Below are 12,535 nucleotides of genomic sequence, written 5' to 3' on the forward strand. Positions count from 1 at the left end.
AAAAAAACAAGGAAGCAGGAAAATACGGAGTAAGTTAAAACTGTACGTATGATAGAGGAATACGGGTCGTTAGGGGAGAGCGCAGAGCACCGAACAGGAGCAGCACGTGACAACAGGGCGCAGTGTCATTCTGTGTAACTCGCAATAAAGTTATTCAAACGTCCAAGGTCAGGAGCACGTGGTGAGTCAGATAGCGGGTAACCTTGACTACGGGGAGAAGCGACCGGCCGGGGCCTGTTCTCGCGAGAATCCCTGTCGTTTACTAGACCGGCAGGTCGGAGTTAACGCGAGACTTGTCTCCTCTCTGCTGTCTGGCTGCGCTCTCCGCTGTAGGTCAAGATGTCGGAGTCAGAGCTCGGGAGGAAGTGGGACCGGTGTCTGGCGGACGCGGCTGTCAAATTCGGTAACGTGAAGCTGGGGAGAGGTGCAGCCGGGCGGACATGACGGCCAGAGGCCCAGACCTGTGTACGAGCACTGCCCGGCCTGTCATATCTGCTCCGGTATATATATACACAGCGACTGCACCAGCAGAATAGTGAGTGCAGCTCTGGAGTATAATACAGGAGGTAACTCAGGATCAGTAATGTAATGTATGTGCACAGTGACTGCACCAGCAGAATAGTGAGTGCAGCTCTGGAGTATAATACAGGATGTAACTCAGGAGCAGTAATGTAATGCATGTACACAGTGACTGCACCAGCAGAATAGTGAGTGCAGCTCTGGATTATAATACAGGAGGTAACTCAGGATCAGTAATGTAATGTATGTACACAGTGACTGCACCAGCAGAATAGTGAGTGCAGCTCTGGAGTATAATACAGGATGTAACTCAGGATTAGTAATGTAATGTATGTACACAGTGACTGCACCAGCAGAATAGTGAGTGCAGCTCTGGAGTATAATACAGGATGTAACTCAGGATTAGTAATGTAATGTATGTACACAGTGACTGCACCAGCAGAATAGTGAGTGCAGCTCTGGAGTATAATACAGGATGTAACTCAGGATCAGTAATGTAATGTATGTACACAGTGACTCCACCAGCAGAATAGTGAGTGCAGCTCTGGAGTATAATACAGGATGTAACTCAGGATCAGTAATGTATGTACACAGTGACTGCACCAGCAGAATAGTGAGTGCAGCTCTGGAGTATAATACAGGATGTAACTCAGGATCAGTAATGTAATGTATGTACACAGTGACTGCACCAGCAGAATAGTGAGTGCAGCTCTGGAGTATAATACAGGATGTAACTCAGGATCAGTAATGTAATGTATGTACACAGTGACTGCACCAGCAGAATAGTGAGTGCAGCTCTGGAGTATAATACAGGTTGTAACTCAGGATTAGTAATGTAATGTATGTACACAGTGACTGCACCAGCAGAATAGTGAGTGCAGCTCTGGAGTATAATACAGGATGTAACTCAGGATCAGTAATGTAATGTATGTACACAGTGACTCCACCAGCAGAATAGTGAGTGCAGCTCTGGAGTATAATACAGGATGTAACTCAGGATCAGTAATGTATGTACACAGTGACTGCACCAGCAGAATAGTGAGTGCAGCTCTGGAGTATAATACAGGATGTAACTCAGGATCAGTAATGTAATGTATGTACACAGTGACTCTACCAGCAGAATAGTGAGTGCAGCTCTGGAGTATAATACAGGAGGTAACTCAGGATCAGCAATGTAATGTATGTACACAGTGACTGCACCAGCAGAATAGTGAGTGCAGCTCTGGAGTATAATACAGGATGTAACTCAGGATTAGTAATGTAATGTATGTACACAGTGACTGCACCAGCAGAATAGTGAGTGCAGCTCTGGAGTATAATACAGGATGTAACTCAGGATCAATAATGTAATGTATGTACACAGTGACTGCACCAGCAGAATAGTGAGTGCAGCTCTGGAGTATAATACAGGATGTAACTCAGGATCAGTAATGTATGTACACAGTGACTGCACCAGCAGAATAGTGAGTGCAGATCTGGAGTATAATACAGGAGGTAACTCAGGATCAGTAATGTAATGTATGTACACAGTGACTCCACCAGTAGAATAGTGAGTGCAGCTCTGGAGTATAATACAGGAGGTAACTCAGGATCAGTAATGAAATGTATGTACACAGTGACTGCACCAGCAGAATAGTGAGCGCAGCTCTGGAGTATAATACAGGATGTAACTCAGGATCAGTAATGTATGTTCACAGTGACTGCACCAGCAGAATAGTGAGTGCAGCTCTGGAGTATAATACAGGAGGTAACTCAGGATCAGTAATGTATGTTCACAGTGACTGCACCAGCAGAATAGTGAGTGCAGCTCTGGAGTATAATACAGGAGGTAACTCAGGATCAGTAATGTAATGTACACAGTGACTGCACCAGCAGAATAGTGAGTGCAGCTCTGGGGTATAATACAGGATGTAACTCAGGATCAATAATGTAATGTATGTACACAGTGACTGCACCAGCAGAATAGTGAGTGCAGCTCTGGAGTATAATACAGGATGTAACTCAGGATCAGTAATGTATGTACACAGTGACTGCACCAGCAGAATAGTGAGTGCAGCTCTGCAGTATAATACAGGAGGTAACTCAGGATCAGTAATGTAATGTATGTACACAGTGACTGCACCAGCAGAATACTGAGCGCTGCTCTGGAGTATAATACAGGATGTAACTCAGGATCAGTAATGTAATGTATGTACACAGTGACTGCACCAGCAGAATAGTGAGTGCAGCTCTGAAGTATAATACAGGAGGTAACTCAGGATCAGTAATGTATGTTCACAGTGACTGCACCAGCAGAATAGTGAGTGCAGTTCTGGAGTATAATACAGGAGGTAACTCAGGATCAGTAATGTAATGTACACAGTGACTGCACCAGCAGAATAGTGAGTGCAGCTCTGAAGTATAATACAGGAGGTAACTCAGGATCAGTAATGTATGTACACAGTGACTCCACCAGCAGAATATTGAGTGCAGCTCTGGAGTATAATTCAGGAGGTAACTCAGGATCAATAATGTAATGTATGTACACAGTGACTGCACCAGCAGAATAGTGAGTGCAGCTCTGGAGTATAATACAGGATGTAACTCAGGATCAGTAATGTATGTACACAGTGACTGCACCAGCAGAATAGTGAGTGCAGCTCTGCAGTATAATACAGGAGGTAACTCGGGATCAGTAATGTAATGTATGTGCACAGTGACTGCACCAGCAGAATACTGAGCGCTGCTCTGGAGTATAATACAGGATGTAACTCAGGATCAGTAATGTAATGTATGTACACAGTGACTGCACCAGCAGAATAGTGAGTGCAGCTCTGGAGGATAATGCAGGATGTAACTCAGGATCAGTAATGTATGTACACAGTGACTGCACCAGCAGAATAGTGAGTGCAGCTCTGAAGTATAATACAGGAGGTAACTCAGAATCAGTAATGTTATGTATGTACACAGTGACTGCACCAGCAGAATAGTGAGTGCAGCTCTGGAGTATAATACAGGATGTAACTCAGGATCAGTAATGTAATATATGTACACAGTGACTGCACCAGCAGAATAGTGAGTGCAGCTCTGGAGTATAATACAGGAGGTAACTCAGGATCAGTAATGTAATGTATGTACACAGTGACTGCACCAGCAGAATAGTGAGTGCAGCTCTGGAATATAATACAGGATGTAACTCAGGATCAGTAGTGTAATGTATGTACACAGTGACTGCACCAGCAGAATAGTGAGTGCAGCTCTGGAGTGTAATACAGGATGTAACTCCGGATCAGTAATGTAATGTATGTACACAGTGACTCCACCAGCAGAATAGTGAGTGCAGCTCTGGAGTATAATACAGGATGTAACTCGGGATCAGTAATGTAATGTATGTACAGAGTGACTGCACCAGCAGAATAGTGAGTGCAGCTCTGGAGTATAATACAGGATGTAACTCAGGATCAGTAATGTAATGTATGTACACAGTGACTGCACCAGCAGAATAGTGAGTGCAGCTCTGGGGTATATTACAGGAGGTAACTCAGGATCAGTAATGTATGTTTACAGTGACTGCACCAGCAGAATAGTGAGTGCAGCTCTGGAGTATAATACAAGAGGTAACTCAGGATCAGTAATGTAATGTATGTACACAGTGACTGCACCAGCAGAATAGTGAGTGCAGCTCTGGGGTATAATACAGGAGGTAACTCAGGATCAGTAATGTATGTTCACAGTGACTGCACCAGCAGAATAGTGAGAGCAGCTCTGGAGTATAATACAGGATGTAACTCAGGATCAGTAATGTAATGTATGTACACAGTGACTGCACAAGCAGAATAGTGAGTGCAGCTCTGGAGTATAATACAGGAGGTAACTCAGGATCAGTAATGTAATGTACACAGTGACTCCACCATCAGAATAGTGAGTGCAGCTCTGGAGAATAATACAGGATGTAACTCAGGATCAGTAATGTAATGTATGTACACAGTGACTGACCAGCAGAATAGTGAGTGCAGCTCTGGAGTATAATACAGGATGTAACTCAGGATCAGTAATGTAATATATGTACACAGTGACTGCACCAGCAGAATAGTGAGTGCAGCTCTGGAGTATAATACAGGATATAACTCAGGATCAGTAATGTAATGTATGTACACAGTGACTGCACCAGCAGAATAGTGAGTGCAGCTCTGGAGTATAATACAGGATGTAACTCAGGATCAGTAATGTAATGTATGTACACAGTGACTGCACCAGCAGAATAGTGAGTGCAGCTCTGGGGTATAATACAGGAGGTAACTCAGGATCAGTAATGTATGTTCACAGTGACTGCACAAGCAGAATAGTGAGTGCAGCTCTGGAGTATAATACAGGAGGTAACTCAGGATCAGTAATGTAATGTACACAGTGACTCCACCATCAGAATAGTGAGTGCAGCTCTGGAGAATAATACAGGAGGTAACTCAGGATCAGTAATGTAATGTATGTACACAGTGAGTGCACCAGCAGAATAGTGAGTGCAGCTCTGGAATATAATACAGGATGTAACTCCGGATCAGTAGTGTAATGTATGTACACAGTGACTGCACCAGCAGAATAGTGAGTGCAGCTCTGGAGTATAATACAGGAGGTAACTCAGGATCAGTAATGTAATGTATGTACACAGTGACTGCACCAGCAGAATAGTGAGTGCAGCTCTGGGGTATAATACAGGATGTAACTCCGGATCAGTAATGTAATGTATGTACACAGTGACTCCACCAGCAGAATAGTGAGTGCAGCTCTGGAGTATAATACAGGATGTAACTCAGGATCAGTAATGTAATGTATGTACACAGTGACTGCACCAGCAGAATAGTGAGTGCAGCTCTGGAGTATAATACAGGATTTAACTCGGGATCAGTAATGTAATGTATGTACAGAGTGACTGCACCAGCAGAAAAGTGAGTGCAGCTCTGGAGTTTAATAAAGGATGTAACTCAGGATCAGTAATGTAATGTATGTACACAGTGACTGCACCAGCAGAATAGTGAGTGCAGCTCTGGGGTATAATACAGGATGTAACTCCGGATCAGTAATGTAATGTATGTACACAGTGACTGCACCAGCAGAATAGTAAGTCCAGCTCTGGGGTATAATACAAGAGGTAACTCAGGATCAGTAATGTATGTTTACAGTGACTGCACCAGCAGAATAGTGAGTGCAGCTCTGGAGTATAATACAAGAGGTAACTCAGGATCAGTAATGTAATGTATGTACACAGTGACTGCACCAGCAGAATAGTGAGTGCAGCTCTGGGGTATAATACAGGAGGTAACTCAGGATCAGTAATGTATGTTCACAGTGACTGCACCAGCAGAATAGTGAGAGCAGCTCTGGAGTATAATACAGGATATAACTCAGGATCAGTAATGTATGTTCACAGTGACTGCACCAGCAGAATAGTGAGTGCAGCTCTGGGGTATAATACAGGAGGTAACTCAGGATCAGTAATGTATGTTCACAGTGACTGCACCAGCAGAATAGTGAGTGCAGCTCTGGAGTATAATATAGGAGGTAACTCAGGATCAGTAATGTAATGTACACAGTGACTCCACCAGCAGAATAGTGAGTGCAGCTCTGGAGTATAATACAGGAGGTAACTCAGGATCAGTAATGTAATGTACACAGTGACTCCACCAGCAGAATAGTGAGTGCAGCTCTGGATTATAATACAGGATGTAACTCTGGATCAGTAATGTAATGTATGTACACAGTGACTCCACCAGCAGAATAGTGAGTGCAGCTCTGGAGTATAATACAGGATGTAACTCCGGATCAGTAATGTAATGTATGTACACAGTGACTCCACCAGCAGAATAGTGAGTGCAGCTCTGGAATATAATACAGGATGTAACTCAGGATCAGTAATGTAATGTATGTACACAGTGACTGCCCCAGAAGAATAGTGAGTGCAGCTCTGGAGTATAATACAGGATGCAACTCATGATCAGTAATGTAATGTATGTACACAGTGACTGCACCAGCAGAATAGTGAGTGCAGCTCTGGAGTATAATACAGGATGTAACTCAGGATCAGTAATGTAATGTATGTACACAGTGACTGCTCCAGCAGAATAGTGAGTGCAGCTCTGGAGTATAATACAGGATGTAACTCAGGATCAGTAATGTAATGTATGTACACAGTGATTGCACCAGCAGAATAGTGAGTGCAGCTCTGGAGTATAATACAGGATGTAACTCAGGATCAGTAATGTAATGTATGTACACAGTGATTGCACCAGCAGAATAGTGAGTGCAGCTCTGGAGTATAATACAGGATGTAACTCAGGATCAGTAATGTAATGTATGTACACAGTGACTGCACCAGCAGAATAGTGAGTGCAGCTCTGGGGTATAATACAGGATGTAACTCCGGATCAGTAATGTAATGTATGTACACAGTGACTGCACCAGCAGAATAGTGAGTGCAGCTCTGGAGTATAATACAGGATGTAACTCAGGATCAGTAATGTAATGTATGTACACAGTGATTGCACCAGCAGAATAGTGAGTGCAGCTCTGGAGTATAATACAGGATGTAACTCAGGATCAGTAATGTAATGTATGTACACAGTGACTGCACCAGCAGAATAGTGAGTGCAGCTCTGGAGTATAATACAGGATGTAACTCCGGATCAGTAATGTAATGTATGTACACAGTGACTGAACCAGCAGAATAGTGAGTGCAGCTCTGGAGTATAATACAGGATGTAACTCAGGATCAGTAATGTAATGTATGTACACAGTGATTGCGCCAGCAGAATAGTGAGCGCAGCTCTGGGGTATAATACAGGATGTAACTCAGGATCAGTAATGTAATGTATGTACACAGTGACTGCACCAGCAGAACAGTGAGTGCAGCTCTGGAGTATAATACAGGATGTAACTCAGGATCAGTAATGTAATGTATGTACACAGTGACTCCACCAGCAGAATAGTGAGTGCAGCTCTGGAGTATAATACAGGAGGTAACTCAGGATCAGTAATGTAATGTACACAGTGACTCCACCAGCAGAATAGTGAGTGCAGCTCTGGATTATAATACAGGATGTAACTCAGGATCAGTAATGTAATGTATGTACACAGTGACTCCACCAGCAGAATAGTGAGTGCAGCTCTGGAGTATAATACAGGATGTAACTCCGGATCAGTAATGTAATGTATGTACACAGTGACTCCACCAGCAGAATAGTGAGTGCAGCTCTGGAATATAATACAGGATGTAACTCAGGATCAGTAATGTAATGTATGTACACAGTGACTGCCCCAGAAGAATAGTGAGTGCAGCTCTGGAGTATAATACAGGATGCAACTCAGGATCACTAATGTAATGTATGTACACAGTGACTGCACCAGCAGAATAGTGAGTGCAGCTCTGGAGTATAATACAGGATGTAACTCCGGATCAGTAGTGTAATGTATGTACACAGTGACTGCACCAGCAGAATAGTGAGTGCAGCTCTGGAGTATAATACAGGATATAACTCAGGATCAGTAATGTAATGTATGTACACAGTGACTGCACCAGCAGAATAGTGAGTGCAGCTCTGGAGTATAATACAGGATGTAACTCAGGATCAGTAATGTAATGTATGTACACAGTGACTGCACCAGCAGAATAGTGAGTGCAGCTCTGGAGTATAATATAGGATGTAACTCAGGATCAGTAATGTATGTACACAGTGACTGCACCAGCAAAATAGTGAGTGCAGCTCTGGAGTATAATACAGGATGTAACTCAGGATCAGTAATGCAATGTATGTACACAGTGACTGCACCTGCAGAATAGTGAGTGCAGCTCTGGAGTATAATACAGGATGTAACTCCGGATCAGTACAGGATCAGTAATGTATGTACACAGTGACTGCACCAGCAGAATAGTGAGTGCAGCTCTGGAGTATAATATAGGATGTAACTCAGGATCAGTAATGTATGTACACAGTGACTGCACCAGCAAAATAGTGAGTGCAGCTCTGGAGTATAATACAGGATGTAACTCAGGATCAGTAATGAAATGTATGTACACAGTGACTGCACCTGCAGAATAGTGAGTGCAGCTCTGGAGTATAATACAGGATGTAACTCAGGATCAGTACAGGATCAGTAATGTAATGTATGTACACAGTGACTGCACCAGCAGAATAGTGAGTGCAGCTCTGGAGTATAATACAGGATGTAACTCAGGATCAGTACAGGATCAGTAATGTATGTACACAGTGACTGCACCAGCAGAATAGTGAGTGCGGCTCTGGAGTATAATACAGGAGGTAACTCAGGATCAGTAATGTAATGTATGTACACAGTGACTGCACCAGCAGAATAGTGAGTGCAGCTCTGGAGTATAATACAGGAGGTAACTCAGGATCAGTAATGTATGTACACAGTGACTCCACCAGCAGAATATTGAGTGCAGCTCTGGAGTATAATACAGGAGGTAACTCAGGATCAATAATGTAATGTATGTACACAGTGACTGCACCAGCAGAATAGTGAGTGCAGCTCTGGAGTATAATACAGGATGTAACTCAGGATCAGTAATGTATGTACACAGTGACTGCACCAGCAGAATAGTGAGTGCAGCTCTGAAGTATAATACAGGAGGTAACTCAGGATCAGTAATGTATGTTCACAGTGACTGCACCAGCAGAATAGTGAGTGCAGTTCTGGAGTATAATACAGGAGGTAACTCAGGATCAGTAATGTATGTACACAGTGACTGCACCAGCAGAATAGTGAGTGCAGCTCTGAAGTATAATACAGGAGGTAACTCAGGATCAGTAATGTATGTACACAGTGACTCCACCAGCAGAATATTGAGTGCAGCTCTGGATTATAATACAGGATGTAACTCCGGATCAGTAATGTAATGTATGTACACAGTGACTCCACCAGCAGAATAGTGAGTGCAGCTCTGGGGTATAATACAGGAGGTAACTCAGGATAAGTAATGTATGTTCACAGTGACTGCACCAGCAGAATAGTGAGAGCAGCTCTGAAGTATAATACAGGAGGTAACTCAGGATCAGTAATGTTATGTATGTACACAGTGACTGCACCAGCAGAATAGTGAGTGCAGCTCTGGAGTATAATATAGGATGTAACTCAGGATCAGTAATGTATGTACACAGTGACTGCACCAGCAGAATAGTGAGTGCGGCTCTGGAGTATAATACAGGAGGTAACTCATGATCAGTAATGTAATGTATGTACACAGTGACTGCACCAGCAGAATAGTGAGTGCAGCTCTGGAGTATAATACAGGAGGTAACTCAGGATCAGTAATGTAATGTATGTACACAGTGACTGCACCAGCAGAATAGTGAGTGCGGCTCTGGAGTATAATACAGGAGGTAACTCATGATCAGTAATGTAATGTATGTACACAGTGACTGCACCAGCAGAATAGTGAGTGCAGCTCTGGAGTATAATACAGGAGGTAACTCAGGATCAGTAATGTAATGTATGTACACAGTGACTGCACCAGCAGAATAGTGAGTGCAGCTCTGGAGTATAATACAGGATGTAACTCAGGATCAGTAATGTAATGTATGTACACAGTGATTGCACCAGCAGAATAGTGAGTGCAGCTCTGGAGTATAATACAGGATGTAACTCAGGATCAGTAATGTAATGTATGTACACAGTGACTGCACCAGCAGATTAGTGAGTGCAGCTCTGGAGTATAATACAGGATGTAACTCAGGATCAGTAATGTAATGTATGTACACAGTGACTGCACCAGCAGAATAGTGAGTGCGGCTCTGGAGTATAATACAGGAGGTAACTCAGGATCAGTAATGTAATGTATGTACACAGTGACTGCACCAGCAGAATAGTGAGTGCAGCTCTGGAGTATAATACAGGAGGTAACTCAGGATCAGTAATGTAATGTATGTACACAGTGACTGCCCCAGAAGAATAGTGAGTGCAGCTCTGGAGTATAATACAGGATGCAACTCAGGATCACTAATGTAATGTATGTACACAGTGACTGCACCAGCAGAATAGTGAGTGCAGCTCTGGAGTATAATACAGGATGTAACTCAGGATCAGTAATGTAATGTATGTACACAGTGACTGCACCAGCAGAATAGTGAGTGCAGCTCTGGAGTATAATACAGGATGTAACTCAGGATCAGTAATGTAATGTATGTACACAGTGACTGCACCAGCAGAATAGTGAGTGCAGCTCTGGAGTATAATATAGGATGTAACTCAGGATCAGTAATGTATGTACACAGTGACTGCACCAGCAAAATAGTGAGTGCAGCTCTGGAGTATAATACAGGATGTAACTCAGGATCAGTAATGAAATGTATGTACACAGTGACTGCACCTGCAGAATAGTGAGTGCAGCTCTGGAGTATAATACAGGATGTAACTCAGGATCAGTAATGTAATGTATGTACACAGTGACTCCACCAGCAGAATAGTGAGTGCAGCTCTGGAGTATAATACAGGAGGTAACTCAGGATCAGTAATGTAATGTACACAGTGACTCCACCAGCAGAATAGTGAGTGCAGCTCTGGATTATAATACAGGATGTAACTCCGGATCAGTAATGTAATGTATGTACACAGTGACTCCACCAGCAGAATAGTGAGTGCCGCTCTGGAGTATAATACAGGATGTAACTCCGGATCAGTAATGTAATGTATGTACACAGTGACTCCACCAGCAGAATAGTGAGTGCAGCTCTGGAATATAATACAGGATGTAACTCAGGATCAGTAATGTAATGTATGTACACAGTGACTGCCCCAGAAGAATAGTGAGTGCAGCTCTGGAGTATAATACAGGATGCAACTCAGGATCACTAATGTAATGTATGTACACAGTGACTGCACCAGCAGAATAGTGAGTGCAGCTCTGGAGTATAATACAGGATGTAACTCCGGATCAGTAATGTAATGTATGTACACAGTGACTGCACCAGCAGAATAGTGAGTGCAGCTCTGGAGTATAATACAGGATGTAACTCCGGATCAGTAATGTAATGTATGTACACAGTGACTGCACCAGCAGAATAGTGAGTGCAGCTCTGGAGTATAATACAGGATGTAACTCAGGATCAGTAATGTAATGTATGTACACAGTGACTGCACCAGCAGAATAGTGAGTGCAGCTCTGGAGTATAATATAGGATGTAACTCAGGATCAGTAATGTAATGTATGTACACAGTGACTGCACCTGCAAAATAGTTAGTGCAGCTCTGGAGTATAATACAGGATGTAACTCAGGATCAGTAATGAAATGTATGTACACAGTGACTGCACCTGCAGAATAGTGAGTGCAGCTCTGGAGTATAATACAGGATGTAACTCAGGATCAGTACAGGATCAGTAATGTATGTACACAGTGACTGCACCAGCAGAATAGTGAGTGCAGCTCTGGAGTATAATATAGGATGTAACTCAGGATCAGTAATGTATGTACACAGTGACTGCACCAGCAAAATAGTGAGTGCAGCTCTGGAGTATAATACAGGATGTAACTCAGGATCAGTAATGAAATGTATGTACACAGTGACTGCACCAGCAAAATAGTGAGTGCAGCTCTGGAGTATAATACAGGATGTAACTCAGGATCAGTAATGAAATGTATGTACACAGTGACTGCACCTGCAGAATAGTGAGTGCAGCTCTGGAGTATAATACAGGATGTAACTCAGGATCAGTACAGGATCAGTAATGTAATGTATGTACACAGTGACTGCACCAGCAGAATAGTGAGTGCAGCTCTGGAGTATAATACAGGAGGTAACTCAGGATCAGTAATGTAATGTATGTACACAGTGACTGCACCAGCAGAATAGTGAGTGCAGCTCTGGAGTATAATACAGGAGGTAACTCAGGATCAGTAATGTATGTACACAGTGACTCCACCAGCAGAATATTGAGTGCAGCTCTGGAGTATAATACAGGAGGTAACTCAGGATCAATAATGTAATGTATGTACACAGTGACTGCACCAGCAGAATAGTGAGTGCAGCT

General features: G+C 43.0%; 1 protein-coding gene across 1 annotated transcript in view; it reads left to right on the forward strand.

Annotated features, from left to right (window-relative positions):
* The first annotated feature begins 208 nt into the window (after positions 1–208).
* MICOS10 (mitochondrial contact site and cristae organizing system subunit 10) overlaps positions 209–12,535 on the forward strand; it is a 41,197-nt gene continuing 28,870 nt past the window's right edge. Inside the window, exon 1 of the mRNA XM_073656203.1 lies at positions 209–403. Coding sequence (XP_073512304.1) covers positions 340–403 — 64 coding nt within the window. The 5' untranslated portion in view covers positions 209–339. The remainder of the gene's footprint in view (positions 404–12,535) is intronic.

Source organism: Phyllobates terribilis, unplaced genomic scaffold (assembly GCF_046119375.1).
Source record: "Phyllobates terribilis strain yellow unplaced genomic scaffold, ASM4611937v1 Scaffold_12__6_contigs__length_324123572, whole genome shotgun sequence".
Classification (NCBI taxonomy): Eukaryota; Metazoa; Chordata; class Amphibia; order Anura; family Dendrobatidae; genus Phyllobates; species Phyllobates terribilis.